Below are 17,027 nucleotides of genomic sequence, written 5' to 3'. Positions count from 1 at the left end.
GACTGGCCCCAACTTACTGTGGTTCATCTTCTGAACCTCCTGCCTCCCAATCCCTAGAGACACCCCCTGCTGAAGCCAAGACGGAGACCCAGTGCCTGAGTCTGAGCCAGAATGCCTCCTGTGCCCAGGCAGTGGGGTGCCCAGCATGGGAGCTCAGACAACCGGGTCAGGCAGCCCAGGCCACAGAGAAACCTTCCTGGGCTGGGCTCAGTTGAAGGGCCAGTTCCCCCCCGGCAGGTGGTGGCTGTGGACCCAGACGTGGGGGAGAACGGCACCCTGGTGTATAGTATCCAGCCACCCAACAAGTTCTACAGCCTCAACAGCAGCACAGGCAAGATCCGCACCACCCACGTCATGCTGGACCGGGAGAATCCCGACCCCCACGAGGCGGAGCTGATGCGCAAAATCGTCGTCTCTGTCACGGACTGTACGTTCCCCTCACGCCTGGGCTGTGGCCCCTGACCCTCAGTGACCTGGGGACCTCCCCCAGTGCATGTCCTCTGGCTGTCCTGGGGCCTACTCAGGAGGGCTGTAACTTCATCATCAAGAGCGGAGTAGCACCCACTTCCCAGTTGTGACCGCCAGAGCACCCTTAGGGGGCAGAGGGGGGCTGGGGGTGCAAGGCCCAGGCTGCCTCCTGGAGGGGCCGCTGGGATGGAAGGCCTCTGAATCACCTTTCGCCCTCCCCCTTTTTCTCCTGTGCCCCTCTCCCCGCTCCTCTCCGTGGTCCCCCTAGGTGGCACACCCCCTCTGAAAGCCACCAGCAGTGCCGCAGTGTTTGTGAACCTCTTGGACCTCAATGACAATGACCCCACCTTTCAGAACCTGCCTTTTGTGGCCGAGGTGCTTGAAGGTACCCCTGCAGGGGTCTCTGTCTACCAGGTGAGTTTCCCTTTCGTGGCCCGAGATCCTGCTCTCTCTCATCTCCTCACTTCATACCAACCTGCCAGCCAGGGAGCAGTGGGTGCTATGCGTGCCCAGGTCACGATGGGCACTTTGCACGGGTCAGGGGCAGCTGAGACAGGCCACAATCCACTCCAGGCTTGGAGAGCCAGTGCTCTGAGAGATGGAAATGGAAGGCTCCCTGGAGGAGGAGGGGCTTGAGTTGGGTCTTGAAGGAACGCACCCAAGGAGATGGATAAAGGCAGAGGGAGGGAGGCAGAGACAGAATTCTGGGAAGCCAAATGGCTTTCTCAGGGCCGGACTGTGATGGTCTGGCCCGAGACTCTCAACACTTCATGCCTATAGGTGTTTCTAGAACACAAAGAAGGTCAGATGAGTGTAGCCCAGACATTCTGTCTGCATGGGCAGCCCCTCTGCTGTAAGCCCCAGGGCAGCCCCACACGGTGGTGGGATCCCTCCACTTTTCAGGAGACATAAAGAGACTTGCCCAAGTCCCTGTGGCCGAGAAGAGATGGGCCTGGGCCTTCTGTTGATGCCCTAATGGGGCTGTTTAGAAACACTGAAAGGCCCTCAAAGTTGAGAGGTGGGCTTTGGAGTAGGCTTCCCAAGTCTACCACCGATGTGCTGGGTGACTTGGAGCACCCTGTTTAACCACTCTGGGCCTGTGAAGTAGGGATCAGAATAGTAGACCTGGCTGGCCATGTGATGGGGATCCAATCAGACATATGTGTAAGCAAGCTGGCACTTGGACTGCAGGAAATACATAGCAAATGATGTACTCATGACGTGTGTGTCTGTCCCGGGGGTTTCTACATGAGAGACAGTGGGATCCCATAGCAAGAGGTTAGCCTGATCCCATTCAGAGAAGACAGGGCTATTTGTCAAGATGCCAGAACGGTTCGCCTGAAGTGGGCCATGCCCTGAAGGCCAACTGTGCTTCAGTTTCTTCATCTATAAAAGGAGATTAAGGTTCCAGGGAGCATTCTCTCTCTCCAACAGGACGTTCTCCCCAAACCCCCAGCAGGGGGAGCTGCAATCCAGGAAATGCAGCCACTCCCTGAGGAGGAGTGCCCCGCAGATAGGAAGGGGGAGCCTCCAGACGGGTTCTCCTCTAGACTCACAGGCAAGAGAGGGAGGAAACGCCCAACAGCACAGCCTCTGAGTTTATGGAGGAACTGGCTCAGAGTCATGTGAAGATGGTTTGAGGAACTGGGAGTATTTAACTGGGAAACTGTCTTTAGACACAGGCAGGGAAAGGGAAGTCGATCAGTCATGTCCGACTCCCTGCGACCCCATGGACTGCAGCCTACCAGGGTCCTCTGTCCATGGGATCTTCCAGGCAGGAGTACTGGAGTGGGGTGCCATTTTCTTCTCCAGAAAGAGGGCTCTAACTTGAGCTGTGCAGTTCCCCAGGTCCCCTCTACAACCTCAGCTAATAATGATTTCTGCTGAATGTGCAGAAGAACTTTCCCCAGGGATCAGAGCTGTGCAGATAAATTAGAAGTAGCGAGTTCCCCGGTGAGGAAACCATCCAATCCAAGTCTGGATACTCTCTTCTTGTCCGGCTTGTTGGATGTAAATTAGGCCAGATGACACTAACATTGACTTTCAATTTTGAGCCATGTCGTACTGTGCTAAGTCACTTCAGTCGTGTCCAACTCTGTGCAACCCTATAGACTGTAGCCCACAGGCTACTCTGTCCATGGGATTTCTCAGGCAGGAATACTGGAGTAGGTTGCCATTTCCTTCTCCAGGGATTGAACCCACGTTTCTTAAGTCTCCTGCATTGGCAGATGAGTTCCTTACCACTAGCACCACCTGGGAAATCCCCTCCATCCTGAGAGTCTTGGTTAGATCCAAAGCTCTCATTTTAACTGTTTTTGCACATTTTTCCTCAAATGTCTTGAATCTTCTTCTGTAAAACTTTCAACATGTCAGAGTCTTGAGTCAGGATCTCTCTCATTAGCACTGGAGGTGCAAACGGTAACAGTTGGGAGCAGCCTAAGGACTGGGAGAAAGTTGGCCTGCATGTGTCCTCAAATAGCCAGGATTTAATCAAATCCTCAAATGACTTTTAAAAACCAGCTGTATCATCTCATTTTTGTTGTCTTACAAATAGAACAGACCATGGGAGGGAATCCTTTTTATCAAGCATTTTGTGTAGTTGAGTTCCACATAGTTGAAGGGTCTGAGCTGTTTAGCAACTGCTCCTAGCCAGCAGTGTGAGAGTCAGGGATGAGGGAGACCCCTGACCTTAGAGAGGGTCCTGGGCCAGGACCAGAGGGTCCTGGAGTGAGTCTGGAAGAGCTTCCTACTGAGGAGAGCAGGGTTTTGAAGGGAGAAGACTGTAGACCTGGACACTTGTTCTGGAAGGCCCCTTTCCCACCTCTCCCACCCCCAGCCCCACTTGTTGCATCTGTATACCTTTCAACTCGGACATGCTGACCCGCTTGAGAGCATCTGGGAGGTCGCATTGTGGGTAGTGGCCTGGCCTGAGGCTCTGGGGCAGTAGCTGTGTCATCAGGAAGGAGGGGGCACTTCTCGGGGGGTGCACATCAGTACCGGTATCCCCAGACCTCACTCCAGCTCCCCCTCCCCCAGGTGGCGGCCATCGACCTGGACGAGGGCCTGAACGGGCTGGTGTCCTACCGCATGCAGGTGGGCATGCCCCGCATGGACTTCGTCATCAACAGCAGCAGTGGCGTGGTGGTCACCACCGCCGAGCTGGACCGTGAGCGCATCGCCGAGTACCAGCTGCGCGTGGTGGCCAGCGATGCAGGCACGCCCACCAAGAGCTCCACCAGCACACTCACCATTCGAGGTGAGGGTGCGGCATGCCTCCTGCTGTGCTGAGTGCATGCATGGGCCCTGGGGCAATGCCAAGCTGGCTGGGAGCCCATGCCCACCACTGCTGTCCACTGTCCAGGCAGCGCAGACTGCCTTGCCAATGGGCATCCTCTTCAACTGGAGCCATTCGACATAGCCCTTCATGTCTCCACCAGTTCAAACATGCCAGCAGGGCCTTCTCTCTACCTGGTCCCTGACTGCAGGGTCCCAGAGCCCAGGAGCAGTGACCTGGACACACTGCTCAGGTCCCCCAGTTTGATCCCAGCAGCATCAGAGAGGGTTTGAGCAGGGGTGGCACCCTTGGGGTTACGAGCAGTCAGGGAGGTTCAGAGCTCTTTGTCTGTCTTTGGAAGGACAGACTTCCTGTTTGGAGATGTAAAGGGAAGCTTCCCTTCCTGTATTCAGGGAATGCCTGAAATTGCTGCGGAAGGGCATCAGCTGGGATTCCCAGACTCCCTAAGACTTCTCACCCCCTGGGCCCCTCTCGATAACTCCCACTGTCTCCACCCTCCAGCAAGGCAGGGCCAGGCTGAGCAGGGTTACTATTTCTCACCTACGCGGCCTGTGTCTTTAATTTCTAGGACAAAACTTGGATGTGGACATGAACTCTTGCCAGGGGGCCAGGAGTAATCCCAGGGAAATAGTTCAGAATGTAACAGGCAGGAGATGGGCTGTTCCCTCTGATAGGCCTGGTCCCATCCTGGCTCCTGCTGGCCTCCATGGGATGCGGAGTGAGCAGTAGTTGGCCTGGCACAAAAGTCACCTCCCTTAATCATGACCCAAGATGATGGAAGCTAGAGAGAGCTGAACATCCACTCTCTCATTGATCCAAGGCTTGGGGGTTCCTCGTGCCAGTTTGATGACCCATGTCTGTGCCTGTGATTGACAGGGCAGATGTCCAGCCCTCTCAAAGAGGACCCCAGATTTTCTTTTTCCAAGACTCAGCAGAAACCATGTCATCTGATGAACTGATCGCTTCTCCTGGTGTTATTGCAAAGAGGATCCGAAGCAGGGTGGGGCTCATTTCACTATGAAGGTCATCCTAGGTCATCTGCCAAAGGAATGGGGGCCTGATGTGCAGAGCTGCAAAACAAATCTGTAAGGGAAATTAGACTTTGGGGGCTAGGTCTCAAAGCCAGCTACTTTCCCTGGGATAAACTGGGGACGGGCCTCCCCAAGACCCCCACCCACCATTCTCTCACTGCATGACTTTGGACAGGTCATTCAGTTCCTCTGAGCTTCCCCATCTCTACAGTGTGCCAAATGATGGGTACCTAGTGAGGATGTATGAGGGGCCCCTGTGGTCCTGAACAGGAAGCACTTAGCCTGGGCCTGGCACCTGTGGAGAGCGGAGGAATGTGACTGCCATCACAGTCATCATTGTTGTTGTTAGGCGCATATTGGAGAGAGACTCTGGGGTTTCGATGGCATGAGCCTCAGGAGTGGGCAGGATCTCTGTTCAGCTCTGTCCTGGCCCCAGCAGCCATGGGGGCCCTCGGCCCATGACGAGCAGGTGTTGACTCCTAGGAAATGTGTTTCCTGTTGGGCTGTGGCATGAACTGCTGCCTTTGGAGCTGGTAGTTTAGGGTGGAAGCCAGGCCTAGCCCTGAGTGCCGACTCTGCCCCCAGTGCTGGATGTGAATGACGAGACGCCCACCTTCTTCCCTGCCGTGTACAATGTCTCCGTGTCGGAGGACGTGCCACGGGAGTTCCGGGTGGTCTGGCTGAACTGCACTGACAACGACGTGGGCCTCAATGCTGAGCTCAGCTACTTCGTAACAGGTGTGGCCCTGCCTCCCTGCCCCTCAGATGAGCGGCCAGCCTGGAGTGGGCTTGGGAAGAGGGGAAGAAGGGATAGGACCTGCCCTGGCCAGCAGCCTTTTGCCCCTGCTGGGGCCTCAAAGATTTGCTCTTGACTTTTCCCAAAGGGTTTGCACCTGGGTCCCTCTGGTCTGGCTCTCTTGGAGGGGTGGGGGGAGGCGGGGTGGGCATGCCTTCTGTGCCTATTGGATGATATGGGGGTCTTCCTGAGGTTTATTCTAGAGGGTGGTGGAGCCAGTGACTCCTGGGGAGAAGCCCTGCTCCCAACTCCACCCCACATCTCTAGCCAACAAAGCAGTGGCTAGAGGAATGTGGCCTAGCCCTTCCCAGGGCACCTTTCACTCATGATGAGAATTTTCATCCGTTAAGAGACAAATAGTTTAGATATCTCTGAGTGAAATGATTCTAGCTTAAAAGTGTCAAGTGGCTACCACTTAGAGAGCTGTGGAGAAATGTCCACGTCCTGGCTCCACAGGAGAAAGTGAGCTGTGATCGATTAGTGATGTCTGCAATGGCAGTAGTCTTGGTAGGCGGTGGCAGACATGCTATGTATTAGCCATTCCTGGACTAGAACAGTCCACCAGCATTCTTCAGTCCATGGCACACCTGAGAGGTGCCAGGGTGCGTGGAAGAGAGTAGGGCAGTCCTTTCACATTCCTCAGCCCTCCCCTCAGCCATTTGACTGGCTCAGTCTTCGCTCTGCCCCTGGCCTGCCTGCAGCCACATTACATACACGCTCATATGCACACATACCTGTGCACACACCAGCTTCCCTGAAGCCTCTCCCCTGAGTAAGGAATCCCAGACTACAACCCACCCCCGGCTTGCTGCCGCCCAGGTGACCTCCCAGGCCTCCACCTCTCCTCTCCAGATCTTTCCCTCCTCCCCCTCCCTGAAAGAGGCCCCACACCTTCAGACCAGCTCCTTGCAGGTTGTTCTCGACTGCTCTGGAAAAGGCTGTTATCAAGACCCCCACGTGGCACCAGCCATGGTTTAGCCTCCAGCATTACTTGTGTCTTAGTTCCTCCCCTGCCCCTTGAAGCCAGATTGTGCCCCTTGTAGATGGTGCTTCAGACACTGGGAAGCAGGTATTAGAGACTCGGGGGACAGAGTGCTTTCTCCAGGGGCCAACCACGTGAGGGCAAGGGAGCGCCTGGTGGCAGCCTCTGGGGTGACTTCCCGGTGCCTCAGAGTGGCCAGTCCCTGCTGACCTGAGAGCCCCCAGCCCTAGGTTTCTCAGATCTTAATTTTGCACATTCTGCCAGACGCTGCACAGCATCCCAAGCCAAGCTAGCACAAACCCAGTTCAGTGGCGCCCTCTGCTGCCCAGAGGGCCACACTGCCTCCCAGCTGGCAGGGAAGGGTCTCCACACTGTTCTGATGGAGTCCTCTCCACGTTTGTCCTTTCCTCTCCTCTCCTCGGAGGGGAGACCATCCCCCTTCCCACCTAGCCCAGAACTCAGGAAGACTCAGTACCACTTGTCTCCTGTCCACTTGCCGCCACTCTTTACTCCGTGTAGCCTCCGGGAGTCCCCACTCAGAGAGCCCAAGACCACTCAGCTGACCCCAAAGTCCTCAACCACATATAAAAGCCCTGACCCTTCTACCGGACAGGCAGGTGGCAGAGTGGAGAAGGACATGGGTTCAGGAACCAGACTTTCCGGTTAGAGTCCTACACCCTGGATAGGTGACGATACGCCATAACCTCACTAAAGGACCGTTTTCCTGCTCTGTGAAGTAGCAACAGCACAAGTGAGATGCAGCGCCTGGAACCCAGGAGGTGTTCTACCAATGTCCGACTCTCAGGATTTCAGGCATTCGACCCTTCACCCAAGCCCACATAGGCAAGCCCACGCCCTCATCAGAGCCCCCTAGGACCTCCCCTCCCTGGTAGTGCTGAGTGGACCACACAGCCTTTCACCCCTGGACCAGCCCTGGGTATCCTGGCTCAGAAGCCGAGCTGGGTGCCGCCACCCTTTGCCTGGTTCCTGAGCAGGGCTTCATTCTCTCTCGCCCGCAGGTGGAAACGTGGATGGGAAGTTCAGCGTTGGCTACCGCGATGCCACAGTGAGAACAGTGGTAAACCTGGACCGGGAGACCACAGCCACATACACGCTCGTTCTGGAGGCCATCGGTGAGCGCCAGCCCACCCACTGAGTCTGCGTGGGTGCCCTCCCAGGAGCTGGCCTTGAGGCAAAGGCTGTGCCCTGGTGACAGTGGAAAAAGGGCAACCAGACCCTCAGTACAGTAGCATCCCCTTGCCAGCCGTGAGGCTCGGCACATGGTGCTACGTGCAAGATGCTAAGGTGGTGTGGCGGGGGCTACATGGGGGCCAGACAGGAGACCAGCACGTAGACAAATCACTGCAAAACTAGAACAGAGCAGAAAAGGGTGAAAGGGTGGCCCGAGAGTGCGAGCACCAAGGGTGGTGGAAACGTGCAGAGGCGGGTGATCAAGACGGGCTGCTTGAAGGAAGTTGCCTCTGTGACTGTCTTTGGATTAACTAAGACTATTAGTGGAAATTTTTAAAATTAACTAGCTTCAGCAGGATGGGCTCACAAAACCACACTGGTCCACAGGGAGATGGAGCTTTACCTGTTGACTGGCTTTGGGGCTCAGATGGTGCCACAGGCCTCAGTCTCTCTGTGTTGGCTGCCTCTGCCCCCTGTGTGTGAGCTCCATCCTCTCGCTCACTTGGTGACAGATTCTTACTGCAGTCCCAGCCTTAGTCTGAGTTCCCTGAGCAGCAGGGAACTGGCATTTGTATCTTTCCCAGCTTCCCCAGCAGAAACCCTCAGATGAGCTCTGATTAGTTCCATCTGTCCCAGCACCTGTCTCTGAACCCCTCATTACAGCAAGAGGGGATGTGATATGCTAGTTAGTTGGGTCTGTCCCTGTCCCTGGGGGAGCTGTCAGACCCACCTGGAACCCCAGGCCTCAGTCTGGAAGGGAAGTTTCTCAGAGGGACCTTCGGGGCACAGACTTGCCTAAGAGAGCAGGATAGTGCTGATAGAAACGAGACATGCTGCCCACCACCTTGGGGCCCACATTGGGTTTCCATATGTGGAGAAGCAGGGAGGGCATTTCAGGCCTGAATTGGAAGATGAGAGAGAGCTCTGTGTCTGGGTGTCCCTTGGTGGGGGCAGGGGGGCGGGGGTGGCGGTGCTGTGATCAGGTAGGGCCCCTTGTGGAGGCCTAAATGTTTAGCTGGAAGTTTGGTCTTGGTTCCAGGCAGCGGGGAGCCCTTGATGACACCAGATGGCAAGAGGGGTGTGATGAGGCCTGTGTCCCCCAGATGCCCCTGGTGTTCACAGGAACGCCCTATTCAGTGTTTGCAGTGATCTCAGGGTGAGAGGCAGTGAGATCTGTGTGCCTCACTCTAGCCAACCTGCAGTCACTCCCCAGCATCTCCCCCGTGCGTCTTCCCCCTGCCCTGTTCTCCTCCCATCCTGGAGTGGCCACACCGCCCTCTGGAGGCCCATCACCCACCCTTGGTTCAGCCTTTGCATGAAGCACTGGCTAGGAGGAGAGGCTGGGGCCTTCTATGGAGCCTGCCAGCTCACACTGTCCCCAGACGGGGCACGTAAGCAGTACCCCGGACAGTGAGAGGTTGGTCCTGGAGAGGAGCTCAGGAGGACAAAGTGACCTACCTCAGGATAACTCGCTGACCCCAGCAGGTGGGCAGCTGGCTTGGGAAGAAGGACAGAGTCACCCCTGGTCCTCAGCCAATACCAGCTACCCGTTCTCCTCCCTGGGGTGACCGCCCTTACCTGAACACGCAGCATTGGGCACAAGAAGGATGACCCAACCCTGGGAGGGTCCTTCCAGGAACTGAGGGGGCAGAATCCCTGAATACATAAGGCTTAGAAATCAGGCAGAGCCCACATCACTGAATGCAGAGGCCCAGTCTGTCCTGCAGGCGTGTTTGACCCATCCCATGTTTCATGAGAAATGATAGATAGTTTTGGACATTTAAAAATCAGGAGATTTTAGTCAAAAGCTCAGATATTTGCTCTCTCTTGAGGAATCAGAACATCTGGTGTCCCTGGGCCCCATTCCGCCTGTCTAGTGTGGACAGGAGCAGAGGACGGCTACCCCGGAGGCAGACACACCCTCCTGGCCCCAACAGCGGTGGGGTTTGTCGTCTCAGTCCCTGTAGCTGATTCCTAGGGCTGTTGAAGCACATGATCACAGTCTTGGTGGCTTAAGGAACAAATTTATTTTCTCACGGCTCCGGGGGCCAGAAGTTCAAAATTAGGGTGTCAGCAGGACTGCATTCCCTCTGAAGGTTCTAGGGGAGGGTCCTTCCCCACCTCTTCCAGTTTCTGGTGGCTCCAAGTGTCCCTTGGCCTGTGGCCGCCGGACTCTGGTCTCCACCTCCAACTTCACATGGCCTTCTCCTCTCTGTGTCAAATCTGTGCTCTCCCACCCCCATGCCTTTCTCTTATAAGGACCCTTGTCATGGGATTTACAGCCCACCCAGATAATCCAGGATACCTCCTCTCAGGATCCTTAATTACATCGTCAAAGTCACTTTCTCCCTGTAAGGTTACATGTACAGGTTCCCAGGAAGTTGCAATAGGTGTATCTTTCGGGGGCCACCATTCAACCTACTCCATGCCTCAGTTACCTCCTCTGATAATGCACCCACTTGACAGGCTTGTTGTGAGGACTGAATGAGTTCTTGGGACATGTTAGATACTGTTAGTGTTGTTCCTAACCTAGAGAAAAAGAGCCACCCCCTCGCAGAGGTGGGGGAACAGAGTCTGGCTGGCACCCGGAAGCGTGCCCCTCAGGCAGCTGCTAACACCACCCTCCTCGGCCCCCCACAGACAACGGCCCCGTGGGCAAGCGGCGCACGGGCACAGCTACCGTGTTTGTCACCGTCCTGGATGTGAATGACAACCGACCCATCTTTCTGCAGAGCAGCTATGAGGCCAGCGTCTCCGAGGACATCCCTGAGGGCCACAGCATCGTGCAGGCAGGTGATGGCGGGTGGAGCGGGGGCCGGGCAGGGCCACATTCAGTTCAGAGTGTGCGCTCAGTGGCCTTGCGGCAGGAGGGAGATGGGCCAGTCCAGCTGCTGCTCCCAAGCAGCCAGTGCTGGAACCAAAGAGGGAACCAGGTGCCCTCCTCCCCCCTGGGGAGAGTAAGCCCCCAAGTTATGTAACCCAAGATGGATGGGCCCAAAACAGAAGGCCTTGGCCCTCCTCTCCCCACTCCCTCCGTCCCCCACAGGCCTCTTCCCGTCCCCCACTGCACCCAGAAGTCCCTTTCAGAGCAGGAGGGAGCTGGAGACGTCACATTTCCCAGAAAGGAGGAGAGAGCCAGGGCCCAACACAGCCCAGAACAGAGCTGCTTTCACAGGGCTCTTGGCTGAAGCTCCCCTCTTGGGAAATAAACAGGCACAAAAAGAAAGGGCTCCTTTGCCCAGGGAGCAGGAGCCACAGCTTTGGGCCTCGGGGGAGGAAGGCAGGGACCTGAAAAAGGAGGTTGGGTGCCCTCCCGAACCCTCCCTGGAGGCCTCAGTTGCTGGGTGGGGAGGGAGGCCAGGCATGAATTACCCTCCTCACCAGCTGTGGGGTTTCCAAGTTGGAGGCTGAGCCAAACAGAGCAAATCTGGGCCTGCCCGCTGGGACAGGCTCCCAGGCTTGGGAGGGGCCCAAGAGTGGGAGGTTGGCAGTTTGCCCACCTCCCTGCATCAGGGCCAGGTGTGGGGCAGGAGGGGAGCCGGGAGCAGGGTGCTAACTCCCAGAGGTGCCAAGAGTCCAGGAAGCCATGGGTTGGCAGGGTCTGGGGGCTGATTCCAGAAAAAGGTTTTCTCCCTCTCAGCCTCAGCCCCTAGGGTCTTAAAGACACCCACCATACTAAGCCATGGGGCTCCACTCTCTCCTAGCCTAAAACTTAGCACCTGCCACCCCCAGCTCACACAGGTCTCCAAGGATCAACCTGGGAACACAGATGGGGGTACAGCAGACCTTTGAGAGCCCTCTTCTCCCCGCCTCCAGCTTTTTGTCCTTCAGGTCAAGGGTAGCCTTACTGCCCACCCTGTGACACCACATGCCAGGCAGAGCATGCTGGCGCGGGGGTGATATGGTGACCAACTCCAGGCAGAATTCAGCATGGGGTGTCTCAGGTAGACGTGACGGGGGGAAAACCTGCACAGGAAGAGGTTACTGCGCTGTGGGAGGAGGCCTGCCCCGCTTTCTAAACCCCAAGACTTGGTTTCTATTTATATAGCTACTCAGAGTGAGATCCTAGAGCCTTTGAGTAATATAAGGCAGTCCCCGACTCTCCCCGTTTCTCAGGGAGAAAATCAGGCTCTGGTGATTTCTCAAGGCCCTGGAAGTAAGTTTCTAGCCAAAGTGGACTTGCTCTCAGATGTCAGACTGACCTGAGAGGAAGGCACAGTGGGCCTGCTGGGAGAGACAACTTCTCTGCAGGGGCATCCAAGGGAAGACAAAGTGCCCCTGGGACTAAACAGGGCCACCCTTCACTCAGTAAACAGAGGCCCCATGCCTCTGAGTCTGCTGCTGGTGAGGCAGATGAGGGGCTGGACTTGGTCTCGCTCTGTGGGGACCTCCCAGGCCTGCAGAAAGGAGCAGCCATGACGGGGATGACCCACACTGCCCAAAGAAGAGGTCCCTTTCCTCCCTTGATTTCAGCAGGAGGAAGCTTCAGGTGGAGACAGAGGGCTGCACGGAGGGCATGCGAGCTGAGTGAGCTGTAGCCCACGGTGGACAGATATTTCAGTTTGCCTGGAGTCTTGGGTCAAGATGAGGCTAGAAACATCATTCGCTGTCAGCTCCCAATGGGCACCGAGCACCAGACAAAGAAGCTCTGGCTTGATCCAGCAGTAGGGAGCCAACAAAGGTTCTGGAGCTGGGGAGTGGCAGAATCAGAGCTCACTCTGTGAGAAGACTTGCCTGGCTGCTCTGTGGATTGGAGCAGGGTTATGTAGATCAGTCCCTAATGGGGTACAGGTGACCCTAGACAGATGAGTCTCTGGGGCAGGAGCTGGGCAGTTCAGACCCCTCTGCCCAGCCCCCCAAATTGGGGACCAATCAAAGTGGTTAGCCCCAACCTTACGAGGAGAGGTTGAAGGTTTGGGATTCTGAGAAGCCCAGCCTGGGGTGGGATTGCTTTGACAGTAGCCAGTCATTGAAGCAATCACCAAAAATAAGATAGCGCACCTCGTGTGGTCGAGGCCTGAGGTTCCACAGCTATCCTGGAGAGGCCTGGACCCTCCCAGCTGGAGGAAGCCTGCCTCCTTCCCTGGGTGAGGCATGGAGCCTCTACGATGCTCTCAGAGCCCGGATAATATCACCTCCAGTTGCGGACAGTGCCTCCTCCCGCTCTGACACAGCGCCAGTCCTGGCCTCTGCAAGGAGCTTCTTAAGTCATTCCCAGCCCCTTCCTCATCCATCCTGGCTCAGGTGCATTGAGGGGGGTGTGTGCCAAAGTGGCAGCCAAGATTGTGACTGGCTAGGTGTGTTGAGAGCCCCCAGAATGCCCCTCCTCCTAGCAGGCACCCAGCATCCGATTTACCACCAGAGGTGCTGGCTGCTCCCACGGATTACAGGCAAATGCAGGCAAGGTCCAGGAAGTCGGGGGAGAGGATTCCCTGGGTTCCTCTTTGCCTCGGGCACTGAGTTGGCACAGAGGGCAGGACACTCCCTTGCCCCCAGCATGGCCGAGTATTTCGCTTGGCTGGAGGGAACCTTTGGCCATTCAGCAACTGGCACTGGAATCTGAATGGGGCTTTGGCACCTGGAGGGTGGGCAGGGCTTCTCTTGGGAAGAAGGGGGGCTGCTTCCTGGAGATGGCTGGTGCCTGGTGGTCAGAGAGGGGCCTTGGGGGCCCCAGGTTTGTACCGTTGAAAGCCTTGGGCCAAGGGTCCAGATGGTTGCAGGTGCCCAGTCACGGGTCCAGGAGCCTTCCAACCGGCAGCAGCTAAAGCGGCAGCAGGAAGGAAGGCATTCTTCCGGGGGACGATCCCTGGGAAAGGCCCCGGGCCTGAGTGCACAGGGTACCGCTGGCAGTGGGCTTGTGGCCCAGGTTATTTGAGCCACTGCCCTCTTGCAGCCTGAGGTGCCTGGTTCTGCCCAAGGCAGGAGGGTCTGTGGATGGAATTGGAGGACACCCCTGTCACATCTTGGTAGATTCCGTGCAGTCGCAGTCGTGGTTGTCCTCTCTGCCCGGCAGGGGGCGCCGGGGGGCAGGCCGGCCTCGGCGGAAGCTGTGCAGGGAGCGGCGCAGCGAGCCCAGGCGCTTCCAGAGGCGGAGCTGGGGCTCGCTGGGGCTCCCTGGGTGGTGGGGCATGCACTCGCGGGCCCGGCGGCGGCTCGGGTCCAGTGCCCGGGGCTTGCAGAGGGTCATGAACAGCAGACAGGTGGCCAGCAGAAGGAAGATGCAGGCCAGGGCAATGAGCACGGGGATGGGGTCAATGGCCTCTGAGAGCCTCCCCGGAGTGGCTGGAGCTGTGAGGAAGGCGAGGGGGCTGGGGCCCTCTGTGTTCATGGCTCCTGCAACAGGAATGAGACAGGAGCAAATGCGCTGCATTCAGGACTGGAGGGGGAGGGGGCTTTGATGGCTGCTGGGCACTGCGCTCATTTTCCAGGTGAGAACAGTGAGCCTGGGAGAGGCAGCAAGTCTAAAGTCACATAGCGGGAGAGTGATGGGGCTGGGCCTGAACTCAGATCCTCCCTCTGCTACAGTCCCTGCCTGCCTGTCACAGAGGAGGCAGGAAGGGTAATGCCTTCTGGCATTTTAAAGTCAATTCTCATGAATCACAACAGAGTCTTGGGATCTAAGACCAATCCCCTCCCTAGCTTGCTCTGTGACCAGGAACAAACCATCAGTTATAGCTGCAGAGGGCAAGGATCCTAGCAGTTATCTGCCACCAAGGCTACAAACTGGTCGAGTTCTTACAGTGCTTTTATAAACTTAAATTAATTGTGGATGTTTTTAAAAAAAAAAAAAAAAAAAAAACGAGGTTTCACTTAAATATCTGAACACCTGGCTTCTCTTGAAATTTCAGAATTTTAGCAATAGCAACATGGGGCCCATTGCTGCCGGCCCCCAGGGGCTGGGGCTGAACAGCAGCTGCCCAATTTAGACGGGGTGCTGGCCCCCAGCTCACTACACTCCCTGCCCTCCGGCTCCCTACGCAGCTATGTTACCCACCTGACCCCCAGGGGAATTCCTGTTGGTGCTTCCCAAAGAAGTCCAGCCTGCTCCAGAGACAAGTGAGGAAACTGAGGCCCAAATAAGGGGCAGCCAAGCCCAAGGCCACACTGTGAGCCAATGGCCAAGCTGAAGCTAGAACCAGGGTCCCCAACCCCTGGACTGGTGGCATTGCCACCCTGCTGGCTCCCAGCCCTCTCCCAGGGCTTCCTGAGAACAAGTGGGAAAGAACCCCCAGAGAGCAGCCCACTTGACAAGGTGGGGCTGGAAACCCCCAGACATAGTCATCCATTACCACTTAGGATCATCCCACTGGTGGGGGGTTGGGGGGGGGTTGGCGGCAGATTCCTTATAGCTAGCAAATCAAACTGAGCTCTTGGTTGCAAATTTACATAGTTAGAGACCAGCTAGTAGATAGCATGTTACCAGCAGGACAGGTGGGCAGGTCTACCTGAAGAGTGGGGACAGAGGGGCCTCAGCTGAGCTGACAGAATCCCAGAAGGCAGGCCACTGTGATCCCTCTTCCAGATTCCCAAGAGAAGCCAGAAATCTGGACTTTTTTAAGGCAAACTTCCCTGATGTTGAAGTGTTGCCACCTAATTCAAATCTGGTTGAATCCCCTCTGGAGAGACAGGGGGGGGCAAAAAAGATACTGCAAAGGCCAAACAAACTTGATTTTTTTTTAAATCCAAATAAATTTTCAAATATTTAAAATACTACGAATGGGCCAAACAAAATACATAAGGAGGCCACATACAGCTTGCAGGCCAACATTTGTGATCTTTGATTTCTACAAACACAGGATAGGAAATCCAGAAGGGGGTTTAATAAGAAATAATCATTTGTTTCTCTTTGACCTTTGAGACTTTCGTGACCTAGAGGATAACAGAGTTCTCTCCTTTTCCTAAGTCACAGCCTAGTCTAACTTAGGCAAGTCGTAGCACCAACACTAGGGAGGAGGGAGGGCTTTCGGTTATACTGAGACTCTGCCTGTGGGCTGCAGAGCCCACCAAGTCAGCAGGAAGTGGGAAATGGAGAAGGGGCCCCCCTGGCCCACACCCTCCCGAGCCGCCATCGCCACACCAGGTACTCACCAACAGCCGCAGGACCTAACTCTTGGCTCTCTGTGCCCAGCCTCCTCTGCCTGCGGCCTCCCCTGTGCCCAGGGACTAAGGGCATCCAGTGCACCCCACCCCCTACCCCCACCCAGTCCCCACCACCACTCCTTCCCAGCATTTCCAGAGAATGACCCCTCCCAGCTCCCAGATGGAAACTTTGATGCCCATCTAGCTGCCTGGGACCTCCGCCTCTTAGCATCAGGCCTAGAGAGTGTGCTGACCAGGCCATATGTGGGTTGGCCCTTCCTTGAATCTGGAAGGGAAGAGGGATGGGGTGTGCCCACTGCCATGGCCCCTGGGGAGAGAACTGCCCATCCCTCCATCCTCCCCAGGGAAGCGCTTGGCTGGGAGTAAGAAAAGGGCAGTCTGAAGTGAGGGAAGTCACAGCCCTGCTAGTCCTGATGCTATCTCGAGACCTCCGCATGGACCTGGAGACCCTATCAGGCTAGCAAAGCAGGTCCAGGCTTCAGTCCGTGGGGCAATGCTTTGAAAAAACATGTGAGGCTAAATTGGCATTGGAGTATTTTCTTTGGGAGCAGGAGATTCCCGAGTGGTTGAAAATATCAGGCCATCCTTCCAGGGAGGTGCGGCAAGACTGACTGCAGGGCCCCCGGCTGCCCTGTCTGAGCAGCCAGCCAGGGCCAGTGGTTCTGGGGAAAGGAGGCCTCTGTCAGACCAAGGCTAGGAATGATCTCAAGAGCAGCTGAAGCCTCTCCCTGCCCACTGGAGCCCCAGGCATGCCTGCAGGCCTCACTTTGGACATATCTCTGCAAGCTCAGTCTAGAACCTTCTTTCTTCATTCAGAGCTCCAAGAGCAGGGCCTGCTGTGATCAGAGGGGACTGACCTCAGCACATCTTTTTGGGTGGCCTGAGACTAACCACTGCTGCTACCTGGGCCTAGGTTCCACTCGCTACGAAAGCAGAGGGATTCCCCATGTCTGAGCACATGCGCACATCCTCCCCACAGAACCCCAGGCAGCGTGCTGCCCCACTTCCCTGCAGGCCCCAGCACTGACCTCACAGCCAGCCCTCGGCAGTCTGCAGCTGGGCGAGAGGTCTTCTCAGCTGTTCAAGGGAGGTCCCGGGAGCACTGGTCGGCTCTGTGACCCCCACCTGCCCTGGGCTCTGCCTGTGTCCCTCAGCCAGCCAGGC

At 56.4% G+C, this 17,027-nt stretch overlaps 2 protein-coding genes across 2 annotated transcripts in view; one reads left to right on the top strand and one right to left on the bottom strand.

Moving 5' to 3' along the window:
- Positions 1 to 17,027, top strand: part of CDH23 (cadherin related 23) — a 431,691-nt gene that overhangs the window by 316,311 nt on the left and 98,353 nt on the right. The window contains exons 22-27 of the mRNA XM_018042178.1: positions 238 to 427; positions 737 to 882; positions 3,505 to 3,724; positions 5,380 to 5,532; positions 7,592 to 7,705; positions 10,404 to 10,552. Of these exons, the coding sequence (XP_017897667.1) occupies positions 238 to 427; positions 737 to 882; positions 3,505 to 3,724; positions 5,380 to 5,532; positions 7,592 to 7,705; positions 10,404 to 10,552 (972 nt within the window). The remainder of the gene's footprint in view (positions 1 to 237; positions 428 to 736; positions 883 to 3,504; positions 3,725 to 5,379; positions 5,533 to 7,591; positions 7,706 to 10,403; positions 10,553 to 17,027) is intronic.
- On the bottom strand, positions 13,720 to 15,832 carry C28H10orf105 (chromosome 28 C10orf105 homolog). Its single transcript, XM_018042150.1, has 2 exons — positions 15,817 to 15,832; positions 13,720 to 14,096 (listed from the first exon to the last, which is right to left on the bottom strand). Exons 1-2 carry the CDS (start codon positions 15,830 to 15,832, stop codon positions 13,720 to 13,722), a joined length of 393 nt encoding a protein of 130 aa, XP_017897639.1.

This window comes from Capra hircus, chromosome 28, assembly GCF_001704415.2.
Source record: "Capra hircus breed San Clemente chromosome 28, ASM170441v1, whole genome shotgun sequence".
NCBI lineage: Eukaryota > Metazoa > Chordata > Mammalia > Artiodactyla > Bovidae > Capra > Capra hircus.
This window is presented reverse-complemented; position numbering and strand designations above follow the sequence as displayed.